The sequence below is a fragment of the Elephas maximus genome, chromosome 21, assembly GCF_024166365.1.
Source record: "Elephas maximus indicus isolate mEleMax1 chromosome 21, mEleMax1 primary haplotype, whole genome shotgun sequence".
Classification (NCBI taxonomy): domain Eukaryota; kingdom Metazoa; phylum Chordata; class Mammalia; order Proboscidea; family Elephantidae; genus Elephas; species Elephas maximus.
Genome location: NC_064839.1, coordinates 65,267,085 through 65,287,680, shown reverse-complemented (window position 1 = coordinate 65,287,680; position 20,596 = coordinate 65,267,085). Strand labels below are relative to the sequence as shown.

Sequence of the window (20,596 nt, the reverse complement as noted above, 5' to 3'; positions counted from 1 at the left end):
TAAATCATTCTGTCTGTTGGTTTCCTTTGTATCATACTCTCCTAGTTTTTCTCTGAATTCATCAGTCACTCCTTAGTCTCCTTGGCTGCTGGATTCTACTCCGACAGCTTTTTTGAAAAGGATGTGTATTCTTTTGTTGAGTGATGTGTTCTATAAATGTTAGTTAAGTCAAACTGGTTGATACTGTTTTACACGTATGCTCTGTCTTTACTGTTTTTTGTTTGTTTTGGCATACTTGTCCTATCAATTCCTGAGAAAGATTGAAATCTTTAGATTTAATTGTGGAGTTGTCTATTCCTTCTTTTAATTCTATCAGTTATTGTTTCATGTGTTTTGGAACTCTGTTATTGGGCGAATACAAATTTAGGATTATTATGTCTGCTGGGTGAATTGATCCATTTCTCACAATCATCTGTCCCTCTTTGTTTGATAGTGTTTAAAACCAAACCAAACCCATTGACATCAAGTCAGTTATGACTCATAGTGACCCTACAGGACAGAGTGGAACTGCTCCATAGGGTTTCCAGGACTAATCTTTATAGAAGCCGACTGCCAGCGGAGCAGCTAGTGGGTTCAAACTGCCACCCTTTCAGTTAGCAGCTGAGCACTTAACCACTTGTTTATCAATTACTAAGAAAGGGGTGTCAAAATTTCCAGCCATAATTGTAAATTTGTCTACTTTTACTTTCAGTCAGCTTTGTTTTATGTATTTTGAAGCTCTTTTACTAAAAAAAAAAAAAAATTTTTTTTTTTTTAATTAAGATTTGTTATATTTTCTTGGTGAATTGACCTCTTTATCATTATGAAATGACCTGTTTATCACTGTTCTGAAATTTACTTTGTCTGATTTTAATATAGTCATTCTAGCTTTCTTATGCTTAGTGTTTGTGTGTATTTTTATATCCTTTTACTTTTATTGAAACTATAACTTTAAAGTAGATTTCTTGTAGTGAACATATAATTGGATCTTGCCTTTTTTTAAACCTAGTCTGACAATCTCTGCCTTTTAATTGAAATAGTTAGACCATTACGTTTAATGTAATTATCAATATGATTTCATTTAAATCTACCCTTTTGCCATTTGTTTCATCACTTTTTCCTTTTTTTTTTTAAACTCTTATTCTTCCTTCATTTGAATTGAGTATCTTTTAGCACTGGGTTTTATTTCTATTTGCTTATAAGCTGTCTTAGTCATCTAGTTCTGTCATAAAAGAAATACCACATGTGGATGGCTTTAACAAAGAGAAATTTATTTTCTTACAGTCTAGTAGGTTACAAGTCCAAATTCAGGGCGTCGGCTCTAGGGGAAGGCTGTCTATCTCTGTTGGCTCTGGAGGAAGGTCCTTGTCCTCAATCTTCCCCTGGTTGAGGAGCTTTTCAGGCACAGGGACCCTATGTCGAAAGGACACGCTCTGTTCCCGGTGCTGTTTCTTGGTGGTATGAGGTCCCCAACCTCTGCTTCCTTCCCTTTCCTTTTGTCTCTTGAGAGGTAAAAGGTGGTGCAGGCAACAACCCAGGGAAACTCCCTTTACCTTGGATCAGGGAGATGACCTGAGTAAGGGTGGTGTTACAATCCCACCCTAGACCTCTCAACATAAAATTACAATCAGAAAATGGAGGACAACCACACAGAACTGGGAATCGTGGCCTAACCAAATTGATGCACACATTTTTGGGGGGATATAATTCAATCCCTGACATAAGCTGTACCTCTTTTTAAAAAAATATTTAGTGGTCATTCTTGGTTTTCAAGAAACATCTTTAGCTTCTCACAGACTTTCCTCAAATAATATACCACTGAACATGTAACATAAGAACTTTAAAGAGTATAATCATTTCCACCCTTCTGCCTGTTCTTTATGGTATTATTGTCCTATAGTTTACTTTCACATATGTTATAAAATTCAAAATACATATTTGTTGTTTTTGCTTTAAACATTCAGTTACCTTTTGTGGTTGTTGGTAGGTGCTGTCAAGTCAGTTCTGACTCATAGTAACCCTATGTACAACAGAACAAAACACTGCCTGGTCCTGCGCCATCCTCACAATCGTTGTTATGCTGAAGCCCGTTGTTGCACCCACTGTGTCAGCCATCTCATTGAGGGTCTTCCTCTTTCTTGCTGACCCCCTACTTTACCAAGCATGATGTCCTCCTCCAGGGGCTGATCCCTCCTGATAACATGTCCAAAGTATGTGAGATGTAGTCTCACCATCTTTGCTTCTAAGGAGCATTCTGGTCATACTTCTTCCAGGACAGACTTGTTCGTTGTTTTGGCAATCCATGGTATATTTGGTATTCCCCATCACCACAATTCAAAGACATCAATTCTTCTTTGGTCTTAAAATTAAGAATATATTTTATATTTACATGTTTACCATTTCTGACATTCTTCATTCCTTTGTGTAGAATTCAAGTTTCCATCTGGTATTATTTTCCCTCCACTTTAAGAACTTCCTTTAACACTTCTTGTAATGTAACCCTGCTGGTGGTTAATTTTTTCAACTTTTGTTCGTATGAAAAAGTTTTTGTTGCATCTTTATTTTAGAAGGGTGTTTTCACTACATAAAGAATTATTTTGTCTTTTGGGTTGCATTGTTTCTGAGAAGAAATTTGTGGGCATTTTTATCATCATTTGGCTGCTTTTAAAACCTTATCACTTTTTTTTTTTTTTAACAATTTTATGCAGTTAGGATATGTTTTGGTAAGGCTTTTGGATATGTGTACATATTTGTCCTGCTTGGGGTTCACTCACGTTCTCAGACCTATTAGTTTTCATCAACCCTTCTTCTCCACAACATGCCCCACACTACTGGACCCCTAGAAATTTCTCTGAGGTGGGAGGCTCCTGAATTTTGTCAGGTGTATTTATCACTCTCTGGCATGCAAATATCTTCTGATAAGTCTAGGCTACTTGCTACTTCTTGCTCATTAGGTCCAATCAGCATGATGTCATCAATGTAGTGAACCAGTATGATGTCTTATGGAAATGAAAGGTAGTCAGGGTCCCTGTGGATTAAATTATTGCATAGGGCTGGAGAGTTAATATGCCTATGAGGTGTGCCAGGGAAGGTATATTGCTGGCCTTGCCAGCTGAAAATGAACTGCTCTTGGTGGTCTTTGCTAACAGGAATTGAAAAAAACGCATTTGTGAGATGGGTAGATATGTACCATGTACCAAGAGATGGTATTAATTTGCTCAAGCAATGATACTATATCTGGAATAGCAGCTGCAGTTGGAATTACCTGATTAAGTTTACGATAATTCACTGTCATTCTCCAAGAACCCACGTGTTTTCTGCACAGCCCAAATAGGTGAGTTGAATGGGCATGTGGTGGAAATCACCACCTCTGTAGCCTTAAGTCCTCGATAGTAGCACTAGTCTCTGCAGTCCCTCCAAGATTGCAGTATTGATTTTAGTTTACTAGGTAGGGGCAGTTCTAGTGACTTCCACTTGGTTTTTCCTACCACAATAGCCCTCACTCCATAGGTCAGGGAACAAATGTGGGGATTCTACCAGTTTCTAAGTATGTCTCTTCCAATTATGTGTTCTGGAACTGGGGAAATCACCACAGAATGGGTTAGGGGACTTACTGGACCCACTGTGAGATACACTTGAGCTAAAACTCCATTGATCACCTGATCTCCATTTACGCTTACTCTAAGTGGTGGGCAATAGTGATGTTTTGGGTCTCCTGGGATTAGTGTCATTTCAGAGACAGTGTTCAGTAATCTTTGGAAAGTTTATTTTCTTTTCCCTAGTGCATAGTCACGCTGGTAAAGGCTGTAGGTCCCTTTCAGGAAGACTGGAAGAAAGATTAACAGTATAAATCTTTGGCAGTGTAGTGGAGTCATTCCTCAAGGGGACCTGCCCTCCCTTCATTCAAATGGTGTGGGTCTGTAAGCTGGCTCAAGTCTGGGAATTGATTGAGGAGGCATGATCCTCTGTTTTTGTGATTCAAGTTAAACTTCTTTTAATCTAGGACTTTTCTGTTTATATTGAAGTGAAAATTTAGTAGACTTCCCATTTATTTCACTCCTAGAGATATAGAGACATAGGTCTCTGCAAGTCAGGCTATTTTGATTACTGCTTTGACTCTGCTGGTCATTATGGTGACTACACCCTTGTTCTTGACAATTAAGCACTAACAGTTGGCCACTGCCAGTCCAGAATCTAATCATCCTCATTGCATTTAGTATTACTAGTTCAGTGGTAGCAGCTCCCACTTTTATATCTGACCTACAGAGAAGAGCAATCACAGCACTTTTCAAGGATGGTGGGGCTCCCCTCACAAATTTATTTCTCACAGTTGTGGTGAAAGGTGTGTGCTCTGGGCACTCGCTGGGATAGGGGATGGGTCTAACGTGATAAATCTGCTCTTAATGTTTCAGTCTCCCTAAGCCTTTGGATAACTGCTTCTACAGTATACAAAGGCAGTCCTGGCATTTAAACTTCAGTTAGTGTAGGCCACCTTTTGGTTCCTGTTTTAGCCAACCACCCAACCAAACCCATTGAGCTGAAACGTTTGAATGCAGAATCTCTGCTTAGCCATTATCTTCAATTTGTCCATTCCCAGCATAGTAGACCATATGATTATCTGATTCCAAATGGCCAATACCAGTCCACTTCAGCTTACTAATGCCTAGGATATCAATCTTGAAGTATTCCATTTCATTTTTGACAACTTCCCATTTTCTCTGATTCATACTTCGTACATTGCACATTCCTATTATTAATGGATAATTGCAGGTGTTTCTTACTCTGAGCTGTACCACATCAGCAAATGAAGATTATGCAAGCTTGACTCCATCCACATCATTAAAGGTGACTGTACTTTGAGGAGGCAGCTCTTTCCCAGTCATGTTTTGAGTGCCTTCCAGCCTGAGGGGTTCACCTTCCAGCACTACATCAGACAGCGTTCTGCTGTTAATCAGAAGGTTTTCACTGGCCAGTTTTTTCAGAAGTAGGCCACCAGGTCCTTCTTCCTAGTCTGTCTTAGCCTGGAAGCTTCACTGAAACTCTCCCCCATGGCTGACCCTGCTTGTATTTGAAACACCAGTGGCATCACTTCCAGCATCAAAGCAATACGCAAGCCACCACAATACGACAAACTGACAGAGGCGTTACATGGTGCTTATTTTGCATACTAATGGTTTAAGATATACATGGTTTGAACCATTTAAATATTAGATAAGCCACGGGTAAATTCTGCTGACAGTGGGAGATTAAGCAGAAGGAGATACTTTCAGTACCATTATGTAGTGCTTTAACAAGCAGTATATCTTCACCAACTTGTAGTTCATAAGCATTTTTTCTCAAGTGCTATAATATGTAAATTATGTTCAAATGATGGAAACCTATACTTTTTTATTCTTAAAAACAGATTGTACCAATAAAAAGGCCAAGTATATAAATTTTCATTAATATGCTAAGCATTGTTTTCCTCATAGTCCCCCCATCTGGTGTTGGGTTCTTATCCAGGCCTTAGTATTCATGTTCCAAATCTCAAGGATTCCTTTTAGAGTTAACCCTGCCCAGAGACTTACATGTATAGACATTTTTTTCATAGCCCTGTCTACTGATAATATTCTAGTTGTTGAAAAGTGGTCGGACAGAGGCTATTCCTATTATTCTTGGTCTTACTCAACACAAATTCACATTGTCAACAACTCAGTCGTACACTGTCTTTTCTCATCTCAGTTTGCGGAGTTCCTTCTCACCCCACTGCTGTAAATGATCCTCAGCGCAGACATCAAAATGCCTGTCTTTGCAGCCTTCTGTCATAGTAGAAAAGACCCCACTTACAGCCCCATGCTCTGGGAAGCAATGCTAGGCTTTTCTTTGTAATGATTTCAGGCCTCTGATTTGAACAATGTTGACCACAACTCCTAGGATTAAAGGATACAAAGGCCCACCAGTTTCATGTGATGGTGCTTAGCCAACTTCTAACTCACTCACTCTAGGATTTGGGCAAGAAAATATGGAGAGGGCTGGCCATAGCAAATGAGAGGAACACTTAACAGATATTATGAAAGAAGGACAGTATATGCCATGAGTAATGAGAAGTAAGGAATGGATGGTTTTTTAGCAAGGCCTAATTCCTAACAGATTTCAAAATTCCATTCCATGTGTTTTCTTAAAATAAACACCTCTCCGCATCTTTTAAAGGCCATTTAAATGAATCTCTGTGTGTTGTAACCCAAGCATATAACCAACTCACAAGTTTAGTTTTCTTGGTGAAAAAATAACTGAAATTCAGAAGAATTAATGTTCTAACGTTGGGCAGGTCACCTCTGAAGCTTCTAGTTCTAAGTATATGATTTTTATATATAAAATATAAATTATTATTAGCCTTAATTTTATAATTTTCTCCTCATTTTTATTTTCTAATTCCTTTACTCGTAACGGAAACTCTGGTGATATAGTGGTTAAGTGCCACGGCTGCTAACCAAGAGGTCGGCAGTTTGAATTCACCAGGCACTACTTGGAAACTATGGTGCAGTTCTACTGTGCCCTATGGAGTTACTATGAGTCGGAATAGACTTGATGGCAGTGGGTTTACTGCTAATAAAAAGTCTGCTTATTTTTTTTTTTTTTAGATGTTGAGGACATGTTCACTTCCAGATCTCTCAAAGCTGTTCAGAACACTGATAGATGTTCCCACTGTAGGAGACATGCGACAAGACAATCTTGAAATAGATGAAATTGAAGATGAACACATTAAAGAAGAGCCTTCTGATTCTGAAGACATGTGAGCATAATGTTATTAATAAATGCACTTAAAAATTTTCTGAATTCGTATATAAGTTTTAGACATGGTGACTTACCTAGACAGTTTTAAAAAATGATCTGTGGCTGACTTTTTTACTCTTTTAACTTCTTAAAACTTATTTAAAGTGCAGTCATGCAAATTGTGATAAGTATATTTGCCTCTATTATATTAGCTTAAACTCCTTGAGGAATATAAGAAAATAGTTCCTATTTATCTTCTCTGTCTTGTTCATCACTGAGCGTCCAGCACATTGTCTTGCACGTGGAAGGTACATAATAAATATTGGTTACATGGATGAATGTTAGCAGAATGTTGTTGTCAGTTGCCATCAAGTGGGTTTCAATTCATGGCAACCTGTGTATAACAGAATGAAACACTGCCCAACCCTGCACCATCTCCATAATCTTTGATATATTTTAATCCGTTGTTAAGGCTAGTTTGTCACTCCATCTCATTGAGAATTTTCCTTATTTTCACTGACCCTCTACTTTACTAAACATGGTATCCTTTTCTAGGGACTGGTCTTTCCTGATACTGCTGATTTACAGTATATGTGGTGTCATGGATTGAATTGTGTCCCCCCAAAATATGTGTATCGATTTGGCTGGTCCATGATTCCCGGTGATGTGTGATTGTTCACCATTTTATCATCCGATATGATTTTCCTGTGTGTTGTAAATTCTATCACTATGATGTTAGTGAGATGGATTAGCGGCAGTTATGTTGATGAGATCTACAAAATTAGATTGTATTTTAAGCCAATCTCTCTCCTGAGAGAGAAGTAAGCAGAGAGACAGGGGGACCTTATACCACCAAGACAGGAGCACCAGGAGCAAGGCATGTCCTTTGGACCTGCGGTTCCCGCGAAGATTGATGGGAAGGACCTTCCTCCAGAGCCAACAGAGAGAGAAAACCTTCCCCTGGCGCTGATGCCCTGAATTTGGACTTCTAGCTTACTAGACTGTGAGAGAATAAATTTGTCTTTGTTAAAGTCATCCAGTTGCGGCATTTCTGTTACAGCAGCACTAGATGACATATGGTTTGGACCATTAAAATAATACACAAATAAAATGTTAATTCTGCTGACAGTGGGAGACTCAGCAGAAGAAATAGAAATGTCCAAGTGTCAGCACAAGTGCCCAAACTAACCAAGATGAAGTCCTGCCATCCTCACTTCTAAGGAGCATTCTGGTTGTATTTTTTTAAGACTAACTTGTTCTTCTGGCAGGATAATATTATTTAATAGTGAAGCACCACTTGATGCAATGGGGAATTGTGAAGTACTTAATACTTCACATTTCCCCCAGGAAAATGACCTGAAAGCTCCACATCTGTTTCCTGCAATATATGATTTCAAAGCCATGGCACTGGGGGGTTAGCAGGTAGACCAGTTGTTTTATTTGTTTATGTATGTGTGTGTTTTGTATGTGTCTTAGTTATCTACTCCTGCTATATCAGAAATCCACAGTGGGTGGCTTTAACAAACAGAAATTGATTTTCTCACAGTTTAGGAGGCTAGAAGACCAAATTCAGGGTGCTGGCTCCAACGGAAGGCTTTCTGTCTCTGTTGGTTCTGGGGAAGGTGTTTGTCTCTTCACCTTGTTACCTGGCTCTTTGGAGATCTCCATGTGGCTTGGCATCAGTCTTTTCCCGTCTCTGCTCTGCTCACTTGTTTAATCTCTTTAATAGCTCAAAAGAGATTGACTCAAGGTACGTACTACACTAATCCTGCCTCGTTAACATTACAAAGACAATCCATACCTAAATGGGATTTTAACCACAGGTATAGAGATTAGGATTTAAGACACGTATTTTGAAGGGACACAATTTAACCATAACAGCATGTCACTTGATTATTCTCACAAAATTCCTTTCTTGTGTTCATGGGGAATCCAGGAAGAAAATTTAAACAACACTTCTGAGAGCTGTGGGGAGTGATGCCCCCCTTAGATATTAATACTCCTTTGCTTTCTCTGACAACGTCAGCCCCTCAGATAAATGTTTATAAACTTTGGGGGGAAATAAAAGTAGAATACTCTGCAATAAACGGAGAAGGCAGAGAGTCTTTTTTTGAGAAGGCAAAATTCAGAGTCAGGAGAATAAGTTGCAAGATAATAGAATTTGTATGACTTATATTTTAACTTAATCACTTATACACTTAATCAGCTCTTTTGTCCTGTTTAGCACCACTTTTCTGGGGGATGAAATTCTCAATTAGGGCACATAATCTCTTTCAGAACTCTTCATACATCTAAAACCTCAACTATTAACTTTTAGTCTACAGACTTTTCCGTTTACATGCCACTTTAGGAGAAAGAAACAAATTACGAGAGAAAAAAAGTTGATGACTGTGTTTTTTGGGTTAACTACATAATTGGTTACGAGACCTAGACTGCAGTCCAGCATTTGCAATGTATTGACCGTGTAACCTTGAACAGATCTTTTAAGTACTTGATTTATAGTTTCCGTGTCTCTAAGGTAAGTTTAGTTTAGTATAGATAAAATTTAAATAATAGTATAAAACTGCTTAATAAAGTACTGTATAAATGTATAACATATAATTTGTGTAAATAAGACCATTCCAACATTGTAATGTCTTGAGTAACGCCTTGAAAACAGGATTCTTCAATTAAGATTATTATGGTCAGAATACTCTGCTTATACAGGCAATTCTACTTATTTTCTATTTTAGAGACATTTTCAAGAATAAGCAGCTAATGAAGTTTCTGGTGACCATTTTATTCATTACATCTTCCCATTAACCTGAGCATGTAATTCCCTGTGTATTTTCATTTCTCAGAAAGGTAGAGAAAATCCTTTGTATAGTGTGCAACTATTATACATCCATACCAGTCTTTTGCTGAACTTTCAAAATTACGTAAGAGAAAAATTTTTGAGTATTTGTTTTTAGAAAGCAAATGAAAAAACTTCTTAAGCCTGGCTTCTTAGAATATTGACCCATCATTTTAAAATTTAAGCATTAAGTAATAATGTGGTTCTCTTTGGTAGATCAGGATCATTTTAAGCAAGTCATCTTCTGGTTTATGTGTTCCAGAATGTGTACCATAGACTGTGTTTATTGATTGTATTCATCCTCATTTCCTTCGTTTACAACTATGTACGGGTTTTTTGTTTTGTTTTATTTTGTTTTCAGATTTCTTTTTATCAACTATTAGTATTTTTTTCAGTAGCAGGGAGTACATATGCATATTGAATTGAAATAAAATTTTAGAATCAAGGTAAAACTTTACTTGACGTTTACTTTTTAAAATTCCAGAGTGTTTGAAGAAACGGACACAGACTTACAAGAGCTTCAGGCCTCGATGGAACAGTTACTTAGGGAACAGCCTGGTGAAGAGTACAGTGAGGAGGAAGAGTCAGTCTTAAAGACCAGTGATGTAGAGCAGACTGCGAACGGGACAGACCTGGCAGACGAGGATGACAATCCCAGCAGTGAAAGTGCCCTGAATGAAGAGTGGCACTCGGGTGCGTGATTAGAGTTGTGGACCTTTTTACTTTTCAGTCTGTACAAATTTTTTAAGTAGAGTATATTCTTCTGACATCTAACCTGAACCATTTCCAGCTTTTAATAAAAACCAAGGCACACTTCTGTGTCTCTGCCTTTTATTCAGAGATAGTTTTTATACAAATGTGTAAACACAGTTTTTCCATTCCTTTCCCATTAAATTATTTTTTGGATTGTTTTTATGTTGTTAGCTGTCTTCCGTTCTTGTCTTTGTTTTCCAGTAGGGAATACTATAACTTAGTTTTCTTAGCACTCTCTCTTTGACAAAGAGCTTCCACATGCCATGGTTAATCAGCAAGATTAATAGTGAAAGTAGTTTTCAGCACCTTGACATTTTTTCTTGGTTTAGAAGTAATTTTTTCTTCATAACATTACTCCTAAGATGCATAGAAATTTTTAGTATTTCAATAACAGTATTAGTTTTATTTGGAAAGAAAGGCTAATGTGAAAAGAAAAAAATTCCTCAGTAGTTTTGTCTTTGACTAGAGTTTTTCAAAGTATCTTGGGTATGTGCATGACATAAGACATATTTGGCATTGATGATACCTTTATAGGTACTTCCCTAAAATTTTATGATATATATCCTAGGTGGTCAGCTTTCTGCATGCTTTTTATGTTATGGCCCATGTGCAATATCAACTTTTAAAAATAGTACTTAGGATGGATTGCTTCAGAGCCAAACATAGATCCATGTTTTTATTAAATTAGACGACATAGCCAGGAATGTTTCTATTCTAACTTGATTTACTGTTTCTGTCTATAAGACTTCCAAAGTAACATTCTCCTTAAGGCAGATTTATATATACTTTGAAATAAATGAAATATTTATAGAAACAAAAAACTGTTTATATTGAAAGTAGTCTCCTTTATTGGCAATTTATTCACTTACCAGAGAATTTTAACCTATTCGGGTAAAATTATTTTAGCCAGTCTTATTTTTTAATCGTAAAATATCTCCATTTCATTTATTTTTATGTTTTTAGATAACAGCGATGGTGAGATTACTAGTGAATGTGAATATGATAGTGTCTTTAATCATTTGGAGGAGCTGAGACTTCACCTGGAGCAGGAAATAGGCTTTGAAAAGTTCTTTGAGGTTTATGAGAAAGTAAAGGTAAGTAAATGTCAGTTAAAACATTTACTTTTAAAATGCACTCTCCTTGAGGTCTAGTGAGATGTTGATCTTTACTGGTCAGTAAACTTATATATAAATAATAAGTCAAGTTGCCAATTAGAAAAGTTAAAATTCAAATATTTGTATTTGGAAATTTGGTATAGGCTATTCATGAAGACGAAGATGAAAACATTGAAATTTGTTCAACAATAGTACAAAACCTTCTGGGAAATGAACATCAGCATCTCTATGCCAAGATTCTTCATTTAGTCATGGCAGATGGAGCCTATCAGGAAGGTAGGAATTCCTCAGATACCTTTACATTTTAAATAAATGTGAGAAAAGCAAGGTGACAAAACGTGAATTGTGGTAAAACCTGTATTGGAACCGTATCTAGCACTTCGAAGGGATATAACATTAACTCTGTCATACATTTTTACTAGCATTACTTAAATCCTTTAAGTCAACGTTTTTTATTTAATTTATAAGTAACAAATAAGATTTTTTTTTTAAAGAATCCTTATTGGACAGAAATTAGAACAATTTTAGAAATTTGAATAATTCTTACCAAGGATGCAGCATTATACTTTTTAGACACGTACCCTGCAGCAATGTGTAAAACCTCTCCTAAATGTGTGTCTCTTCCATTCAGGGTGAGTGGGATTCATCTATAGTGAGTTTGAATGTGAACTTTTTTTTATATTGGGAAAATATTTACCTATAGAATCACCCAAAATATGTTTGAGTTTTATTAAGTTACTGAAATTAAAAATTGTTTTTCTTCTTAAATTTAGTCAGGAGCACTAAACACAGAATCAAGAGGCCAGTTACAGCCCTGACTCTGCAACAAACTAGTTACGTGACATTAGTGACTTGTTTTCTCTTTAAGTTTCAGTTTCCTTTGCTACAAAATAAAGCACTGATCCCCCATGTCATGTACTGTGATTGTTCCTTAAAGTATTTATTCAGAACCTCTTGGGCGCCTAGCACTTCATTACTATGGGCATTAAAAGACAGTCTTAGCTTACATGTTGTTGACAGTTTCCTTGGGGAAATGAGACATAAATACATGAAACAATTAAAGGGTAAAACTATATAAAAGTGCTCATCCTAAAATAGTTTAAATATGGTAGGAACTAGAGAAGGGGATGTTGACCCATGAAAAAATAGAAAGAAATGTAGGGGGCATAACTGTATGGGAAAAACAGAATGAACCGGTAACCAATGTGTATTAAAAAAAAAAAGAAACCAAACCTGTTGCCGTCGAGTCGATTCTGACTCATAGTGACCTCAGAGGACAGAGTAGAATCGCCCCCCAGGGTTTCCAAGCTGTAATATTTAGGAAGCAGACGGCCACATCTTTCTCCCACAGAGTGGCTGGTGGGTTCAAACTGGCTGGCGAGTTCGAACCGCTGACGTTTCAGTTAGCAGCCAAGCTCTTTAACCACTGCGCCACCAGGGTTCCTCCAGTGTGTATTAGGAGGATTAAATTGACCACATCGAAGCTTCTTGTTGTGAGTTCGTTTGTGGGATTAGGCACTGCAAAGTGCTGGAAGTGCAGAGAGAAAATCAGTAAGAGTTTTTGAACTGAAAAAACTGATGTGGTTAAAGAGGTGCTTTATCAAGTTGAATCTGGCAGCAATTTTCGGGTTCGGAGAGTAGAGAGACTGGAAATAAGAAGATTGGTTGTGAAACTATAGATGCGTGTAGGCACGAAACGACAAGTACCGGGGTTTAGCGTCCACGGGAATAGAAAGTTGTTATTTAGTGCCGCTATTTCAGAGCCAGGCTTTTTACAAAAATGTCTGATAATTTTGACTCATGAAAAAGTAAGTGTGCTAAAATCAAATTTAAATTTTTTGTTTTGGGAGTAACTTCATCGTTATATAGACTTAATTACATTGGTCATAAAGCTCAGCAAAAAATTTTCGTGAATTGCTTTAATGACAGTAAAAGTCTTGTTTAAAAAATCTAATAGTTATTGTTAAATCAAAAATAAATCTTCAGGAATAGTAAGTATTTTTGTCTCATAGATTCAAACACCACTGCACTTTTATCACTATTCTTCTTACCTTAGCAGAGCACTAACTATCAAGAAAGAGTTAGTCATTAGTAAAGATTTGATTGATGATAAGCCAGTCCTCCTTCATATTAATTAGTTCTGCGTTCTTCTTTGTGGTTTTCTTTATCCCCGTTAGTACTTAAGGTTATCACAAATAAACAGGTGAAAACAGAATAGTATTTCATCCGTATGGTGGTTACTGTTAATAGAAACTTAAGGTCACTCTTTTCTGTAGAAAAAGTGTTAAGGAGTATAAAATACCCCCACACTGGGGGAAAAAAATGTCAGGACTTATATATCCAAATAGGTATTAGCATCTTCAAAGTAGAGCTATAGGTTTAATGTAATGAAAATGATCCATTAAACAAAATATTTGGAAGCTTCTCTTTTGGAGTTGTCCTCACATGCTCTTTTGATTGCCCTTTTTGATACAGGTCTTTGCTCTGAAAGCATTTAATTTTAGGGGGGTGTAATATTTCTTTCTATAGCTTAAAGTTACTTGAAACCAAGTTTAACAGATAATCAGGATAAATCATATGTGGTCTTTTTGTTTTAAAGTATTTCACAGTGAAGTAATAAACCTAATTTTTTAAATGAATTTATAAACTGCTACTGAATATATTGAACAAGAATTTATTTCTGGAACATTTGTCAAATAATCCTGTTACTTTAGAGGTAGGATTCATAGACTATAAAATATGCTGGTGCTTAATTTTAGCAATATAAATTTTCTCGAGATTTATTTACATTCTACCTTGTAAGTTAAAAGCATGTGTTTGGGAGAAGTCAATATATTGGGCAAATGTGAACAAGCAACGTAATACGAAGCCAGGAATGGAGTAAGAATACAAAGTTCTTGTTCAAAGGGTTTCTACAACTGCGCAAAGTAGGTCACAGATTTGGCACTGGTCCTTCTAGCAAAGCAGGAAACCTAATTAATTACATGAATCATACTGTTCACGAGATGAAACATATTAGTTGCTCAGAAGGATAACTATTTTGATATTGAAATCAAAGGGCAGAATTTCTCATGATCCTTACAAAGAAGGCGCTATAATAAAATATACCTTACACTTGAATAACATATGGATCCTTTTAAGGGGGAGGTTTTTTTCAGACCCTAACAATCCAGGTGCCCATAGACTCCACTGAGAAACTAAAGCCTTGGTTGTGAATTATTACTGTAAACCATGTTTTATTTTTATAAATATTAAAAGATTAAATTATTATCAAAATGAAAATATAAAAGTTAAACATTATCTAGAATTTATGGATTCCTGATTTCATTGAGATTTTGGACTGTTTTACAAAGCAGTATGTAATGGAATGAAAAATATCCCCAGTAATTTTTGTAGTATTTGGGTTCCACGGAGCTGTTTCTCATAATATAGCACAGTGTAAGCTGTTGGCACGGGGCCAGAGAATGGCTGCATTGAAGTAAATCTGTGGAGAGTATCAAACCAATTCTGTTCGACCGTTAATCCTTCAGGCAGTTCTCCATTAGGATTGTTGCAGTTGAGCTTTTCATAAGTATTAAGCAACACTGTGTTTGAGGTCCAGTTTTGCTTGACAAGTATCTGGAGAGCTTTTATAATGTATCACCCCTAAATGGAAAACTATAACAATCAGCTGAGCCACAAGGTAGAATTGATACCCTCTTTTGACAGCTGAGTGGCTTCAAAAAGACGCATGCCTGCATAGAAAGCATTCCCCCTCCACAGGGCCAGGGATCAGGCTAGGCTAATATACCCCTCAAGAAGCAATATCAAATTTTCTCTGGCATGCAAATGAAAAGGAGATGAGGGCCACAAAGTTCTGTATCATAGAGCCTGGCACTAATTCCTGTAACTTAGAAATAATGTAAAAAAAAAAAAAAAAAGCAAGTAAAAAATTTCCACCCTGGCAACCTTTTTTAAAAAAATTTTTTGTAAAGCCTCTAAAACTTTATAACTTAATATTACACCCACTAAGTAAACTGGTTTTAAAATGTATATTGGCTTATCTGAATAAGTTAGCTTACTTTCTTGCAGTTGTTAATCATAAGACAGTTAAATGCTGGACAATGACTAAATTTAGAGTAACTGTTTTGAAGTCCTTGTCGGAAGTAATTAGACCCCAGAGCTAAGTTCACATCTAGGAGGTAGTAATAAAACCGTGTCATCTGCATATGATGGTTACATCCTTTTATTCTCCATGTTGGCAGGATGGGGGGTGTAATAAAGGGAGAAGGTGGGTACAATTCTATCTGATTCACCTAGAAGAGGTATCAAGTCAGTAAGGTACAAGTTAAAAAGAAGGTTATCTAAAACTCATTTCTGGTTTACTTCATTCGAACTCTTTGAGTTCTCAAAAGACTGTCTCAGCTGCTCCCCCTCCTGATACTGCTACAGTGCATGCTGGGTAGAAGCATCAGTAAGTGCCGCTGCGGGTGAAGTTAATGCAGCTTACTCCGTGGCTAGGCGCTACGCAGAGTCAGAAGTCAAGTGGGGCCCGTAAAGTCTGTAACCTCTTTCATATTGTTTAGAACAGATTCCTCCACCAGGAGGCTGTGGGTGTAACAGTGGTCAGTGGTCGAATGGCAGAGACCAGCAGGTCCTCATGGAGAACCTGACCTTGCCAGCCCAAGATTGCAGTCTTTAGAAGGAAAGACATGCTTTTCCCTCCACGTTCATCTCAGATAGAATATTGTGCTGTGTTTATGTAGATACACTTTGTATGGCAGTTCAAATGAATGAACTAAATTTCCTACTTTCAATATGGGTCAGCCCCACAAATATGATGAGTTGAATAAGTATTATGTGATACCATTTGTATAATGTCTAAAACAAAAGGTTTGTTTATATATGTATATAGATAGTAAAAGTAAAAAGTCATGGGAGGGTAGGATACACATCAATTTCAAGATACTGAAAGTGCCCCCAGGGATGAAGAAAGCACAATAAGGTTGTGAAGAGTAATTTCTAGCTGTAGTTTTAAAACAATATGGTAAAATTTTATTTTTATTAATTCTAGGTATTAGGTATATATGTGTTCATTATATTATTCTCTGTATTTTCCTGAATATTTGAAACATTTTGTAATTGTAAAAAATCGGTAAATTATAGCACAATCTGGTAAGTGTAGCAGTGGAAGCAATAAAATATATGTAAATCACATAAAGTAATGATCCCGCTATATTGGAAAGGGAAAGCTGGGCGTGAAAGTCTTCCTAGGGGAGAGGACACCTGAGTTGAATTTTGAAAGATGAATGGAAATTTGCCCAAACTCAATGTATCTACTTACACATAAAAAAAAAAAAAAAACCTCACTGTCAAGTCGATTCCAACTCATAGTGACCCTACAGGACAGAGTAGAACTACCCCATAGGGTTTCCAAGGAGCAGCTGGTGGATTTGAACTGCCGACCTTTTGGTTAGCAGCCAACCTCTTAACCACTGCGCCACCAGGGCCCCTACTTAAACATAGAGGGAAGCAAAATGTTGCCGTAGGGGAACTATAAGCAGTTTGGTGTTCCTAAAGCGTAAATGATGGGGGCAGTTGGGGAAGACAGGAAATGAAAGTACATAATGCTGAAATATTTAAAGGCAGATGATAAAGGGCTCTGCAGTTCATATTAAGGAGCACGGGCTCTATCCTGCGTTTGGGGAGCTAGTGAAGGAGTTGAAGCAGTACAGTGACTTGAGGTGACACTTGAATTTTAATGAAAGATCACTTTTGCTAGAGTATGGAAGAGAGGGCTTGTTATATAAGATGAAATTAAGCAGGCTATTTAATTCATTCAGTGTTTTCTAGAGTAAAAAAAATTAGAAATAATCAAATTGCCTATGAACAGGAGAATGGTAAATTTAATTTAATTATGCCATACCATATAATAGAATACTATGCACCCATTGAAATTGGCATGGAATATAAAACAAAAAACCAAATCCATTGTCATCAAGTTGATTTCGACTCATAGCAACCTTATAGTACAGAGTAGAACTGACCCATAGAGTTTCCTGTAGAGCAGCTCATGGATGTGGACTGCCAGCCTTTTGGTTAGCAGCCGAGCTCTTAACCGCTACATCACCAGAGCTCTGGCATGGAATATATCCATGATCTATTTTTTTCAACTTGTTGTTTTAAAATTTTTATCATGTATAAAATTCTAAAGAATTCTTACAGTTACCCATATACCCACAACTGGGATTCTGCAATTTACATTTTATAATCTTGCTCTATCACTTATCTATCCATTTTTCCATTATGTTTTTTAAAGGGAAATTACCCATGTCTCAAAGCAGCATTTTGGTTTGATTTTTAAGACTATGTGTGTATTTGTGTATACATGGAAAAGCCATCTGAGAAGATTTATATAAAATCAACATTGGTTATACTTGGTTTAGAGTGCCTGGGTGGTGCAAATGGTTAATATGCTTGGCTGCTACAGCTGGAGTTTCAAGTCTACCCAGAGGTGCCTCGGAAGAAAGGCCTGGCAATCTACTTCAGAAAATTCAGCCACTGAAAACCCTTTGGAACACGGTTCTGTTCTGACACACTTCGGGTCGCCATGAGTCAGATTCAACTCAACAGCAACTGGGTACTGGCATTTAGCTTATGGGTGGTTTTTATTTTTCTTTATACATTTTTGTATTGTCTAAATCTTTTACAATGATCATGTATTATTGTTGTATAATCTACATTTAAAACTACATTAAACTGAAACCAAAAAAATCTCCTGAAGTCTTCTTAAAACCAAACAATAGTTTAACTTAAAGAATGTCTGCCTAGAGCATTATGCTCTTTTAAGAACTATGTGGGATCAAATTGACAAAAGCAACTTGACAGATTAAACATGAACCTTAGGAAGCAGTGATTTTATGTTAATGGGGAGGACAAACTCGGAAAAGGAGGGAGAGGATGGTTACACAACTCAGAACGTAATCAGTGCCACTGAATTGTACATGTAGAAACCGTTGAATTGGCGTGTGTTTTGCTATGTATATTCATAATGGCAACAATAAACTATAAAACAACTACATTAAAACTCTTTTCCTTTAGTGTGAAAAAGAATGAAAAAATACAATTTGATTTGAAATGAAACGATTTAACTTTTTTCCTTTTTTTTCTGCAGATAATGATGAATAATGCTCTCTCAGAAAATACTCCTTAAGCCTCACCTGTATGAAAGCATTCGAATTCAACTTACCACAATAACAAGCTTCAGTGGGAAATGTAGCAATTATTTATATCTAAGGTATATTCAGATTTAACACAGGCATGCTGTTTGCATGAAAAAGATGGAGAAACATGCCTTTTTCAATTAAGAATGTAGTATTTTATGTTTTATTTTGTTCAGTGAGCTCTATAGTTACCTCCTATAGAATATGCGCTTTGTTAAATCATCCAACCAAAGCTTAAGAAACGCTGACCCAGAAATGGACTTAATGATTTTAAAGAAGATTTATCATGCTGTAAGGTCATCTTGACTTTCAGCAAATGTCTTTAAGTTGAAAGAGTTGCCTGTGTCATAAAAGACCTGCCTCAATGATTTTCATTTAAGGATTTAACCATGACCTTTTTTCCGTCTAGTCCGTGTTTTCATCCTGGCCAGCAAGTCTGCATTAAATAACCTTGTCAAGGGCTCTATTTAAATCTTTACAATTTTGAGGATGGAATTTTAAGTCTTAAAATTTATACAATCAGTCCTTTTTAAACCAGCGTATCTCCTAAACTAGCTCAGTGCAAACAGGCTATGGAAACAGCCTTAGAAATCATTGAAAGATTTGTTTATGAAAGAATCATAAAACTATATATCCTGATATTTAAAAAGTTGGTAAATTACTTCTCTTTCTCTTTAAGGACCAGAACCAGGAATATTATATCCAAAAATTAGTCCTTTAATTTTAACATTGACCAAGCATGTGGCATAAAGTTGCCCCTTTGGTTTTTAACTTCATTTCATGCATGTGCTTCAAGGACACTATGAAGTTAAAAAGGAGAAAGAAATCATTTTTATTTTGACAACGGTGACAGTTTTAGTAAGTAGTATCCCAAAAGGGAGAATGTTTGCCTCGTTTACGTATGGTGAGAGGAGCTAGGTCGTGAAGATGATGGCCACGCAGCTTCCGTCGCAGTAGTCCAAGTAGTACGTGGTTTCATTAGACACGTCTCAAGTCCAGATGATTTTAGTGATGAGAGCTGAATTTCTGAACCTCCAAGCACCAAGCAGCCAGGTTGGCACAATCTCGAATTTGAAAAAATAAAATCATACCTTGCAGCATTATCAGTACTATGTTGAAGTGGTTACATATATTATTTCTAACAACCAAAACTAAATACTTGATTTTTATATATTTGTTTATTTTATGATATTACTATTAAAATTTTTATTATCTATCTGAAGTATAACTATTGATTGTCTTTTATTTATTGGCACTATTCTCAGTAGATGCTTGCCTCAGTGCTTTTACAGAGCTGGGAATCTTTTTTTGCCTATTCTGTAGTATATTGATTAAGACCCTCTTTCTGTCCTCCTAATACAATGTTGTTCTATAGCTGATTATTTTAGTGTTTTTTTCCTAATGGAAAAATATTTGAATTCTGCACTTTAGCTCTCTACAATCCTGAATGCTGGGAATGATCTTTTTTTATGTTAATTTATAAATTAAAATGGAGTCCTAATTTCCATTTTAAAAATTACAGCCATTAGAAAAGCAGATAAAGGTATAACACAGTAGAAAACTATTTTAGCCGTATTTCCAAAAATGTCATATATACTGTAATAGGGATGGCAAATAGGATTTGTGCCATTTCCAGTCAATTTGTAGTGAGTGGTTCTGGAGTGTCGTTATAGAAAAGTTGTCTATGCCAGTGAGGGAAAGGGCTATTATCATTCAACAAGGTCTGTTATAAATGTTGGAGATGAAGTATGGAAACAACTATAGAGTCATAGAAAGTTAGAGCTAGAAAGAGCTATCGGAATAATGTAGTCTTATCCCCCATTTAACAGACAAGAACAGTGAGTTGTAACATGAACTAAGTCACTTGTGTAAAGGGCCAGGGTTAGACCAGTTTCCAGGTATTTATACAGTGCTATTAGTTACATATACTTCTTAGAATTTTTCTCTTCTAGAGAGTGAAA

The 20,596-nt window shown here is 36.5% G+C and overlaps 1 protein-coding gene across 10 annotated transcripts in view; it reads left to right on the top strand.

Moving 5' to 3' along the window:
• Positions 1-19,853, top strand: part of NEK1 (NIMA related kinase 1) — a 194,023-nt gene extending 174,170 nt beyond the window's left edge. For 3 of the 10 annotated variants that reach the window (XM_049864817.1, XM_049864807.1, XM_049864809.1), the window contains 5 exons: positions 6,600-6,751; positions 10,050-10,258; positions 11,282-11,412; positions 11,577-11,709; positions 17,903-18,564. In XM_049864817.1, coding sequence (XP_049720774.1) covers positions 6,600-6,751; positions 10,050-10,258; positions 11,282-11,412; positions 11,577-11,709; positions 17,903-18,006 — 729 coding nt within the window. In that variant the 3' untranslated portion in view covers positions 18,007-18,564. Of the gene's footprint in view, positions 1-6,599; positions 6,752-10,049; positions 10,259-11,281; positions 11,413-11,576; positions 11,710-17,858; positions 18,565-18,586 lie in introns of those variants that run through there. The other 7 variants (XM_049864810.1, XM_049864814.1, XM_049864812.1 and 4 more) reach the window with 5 other exon arrangements.
• Positions 19,854-20,596: the final 743 nt, after the last annotated feature.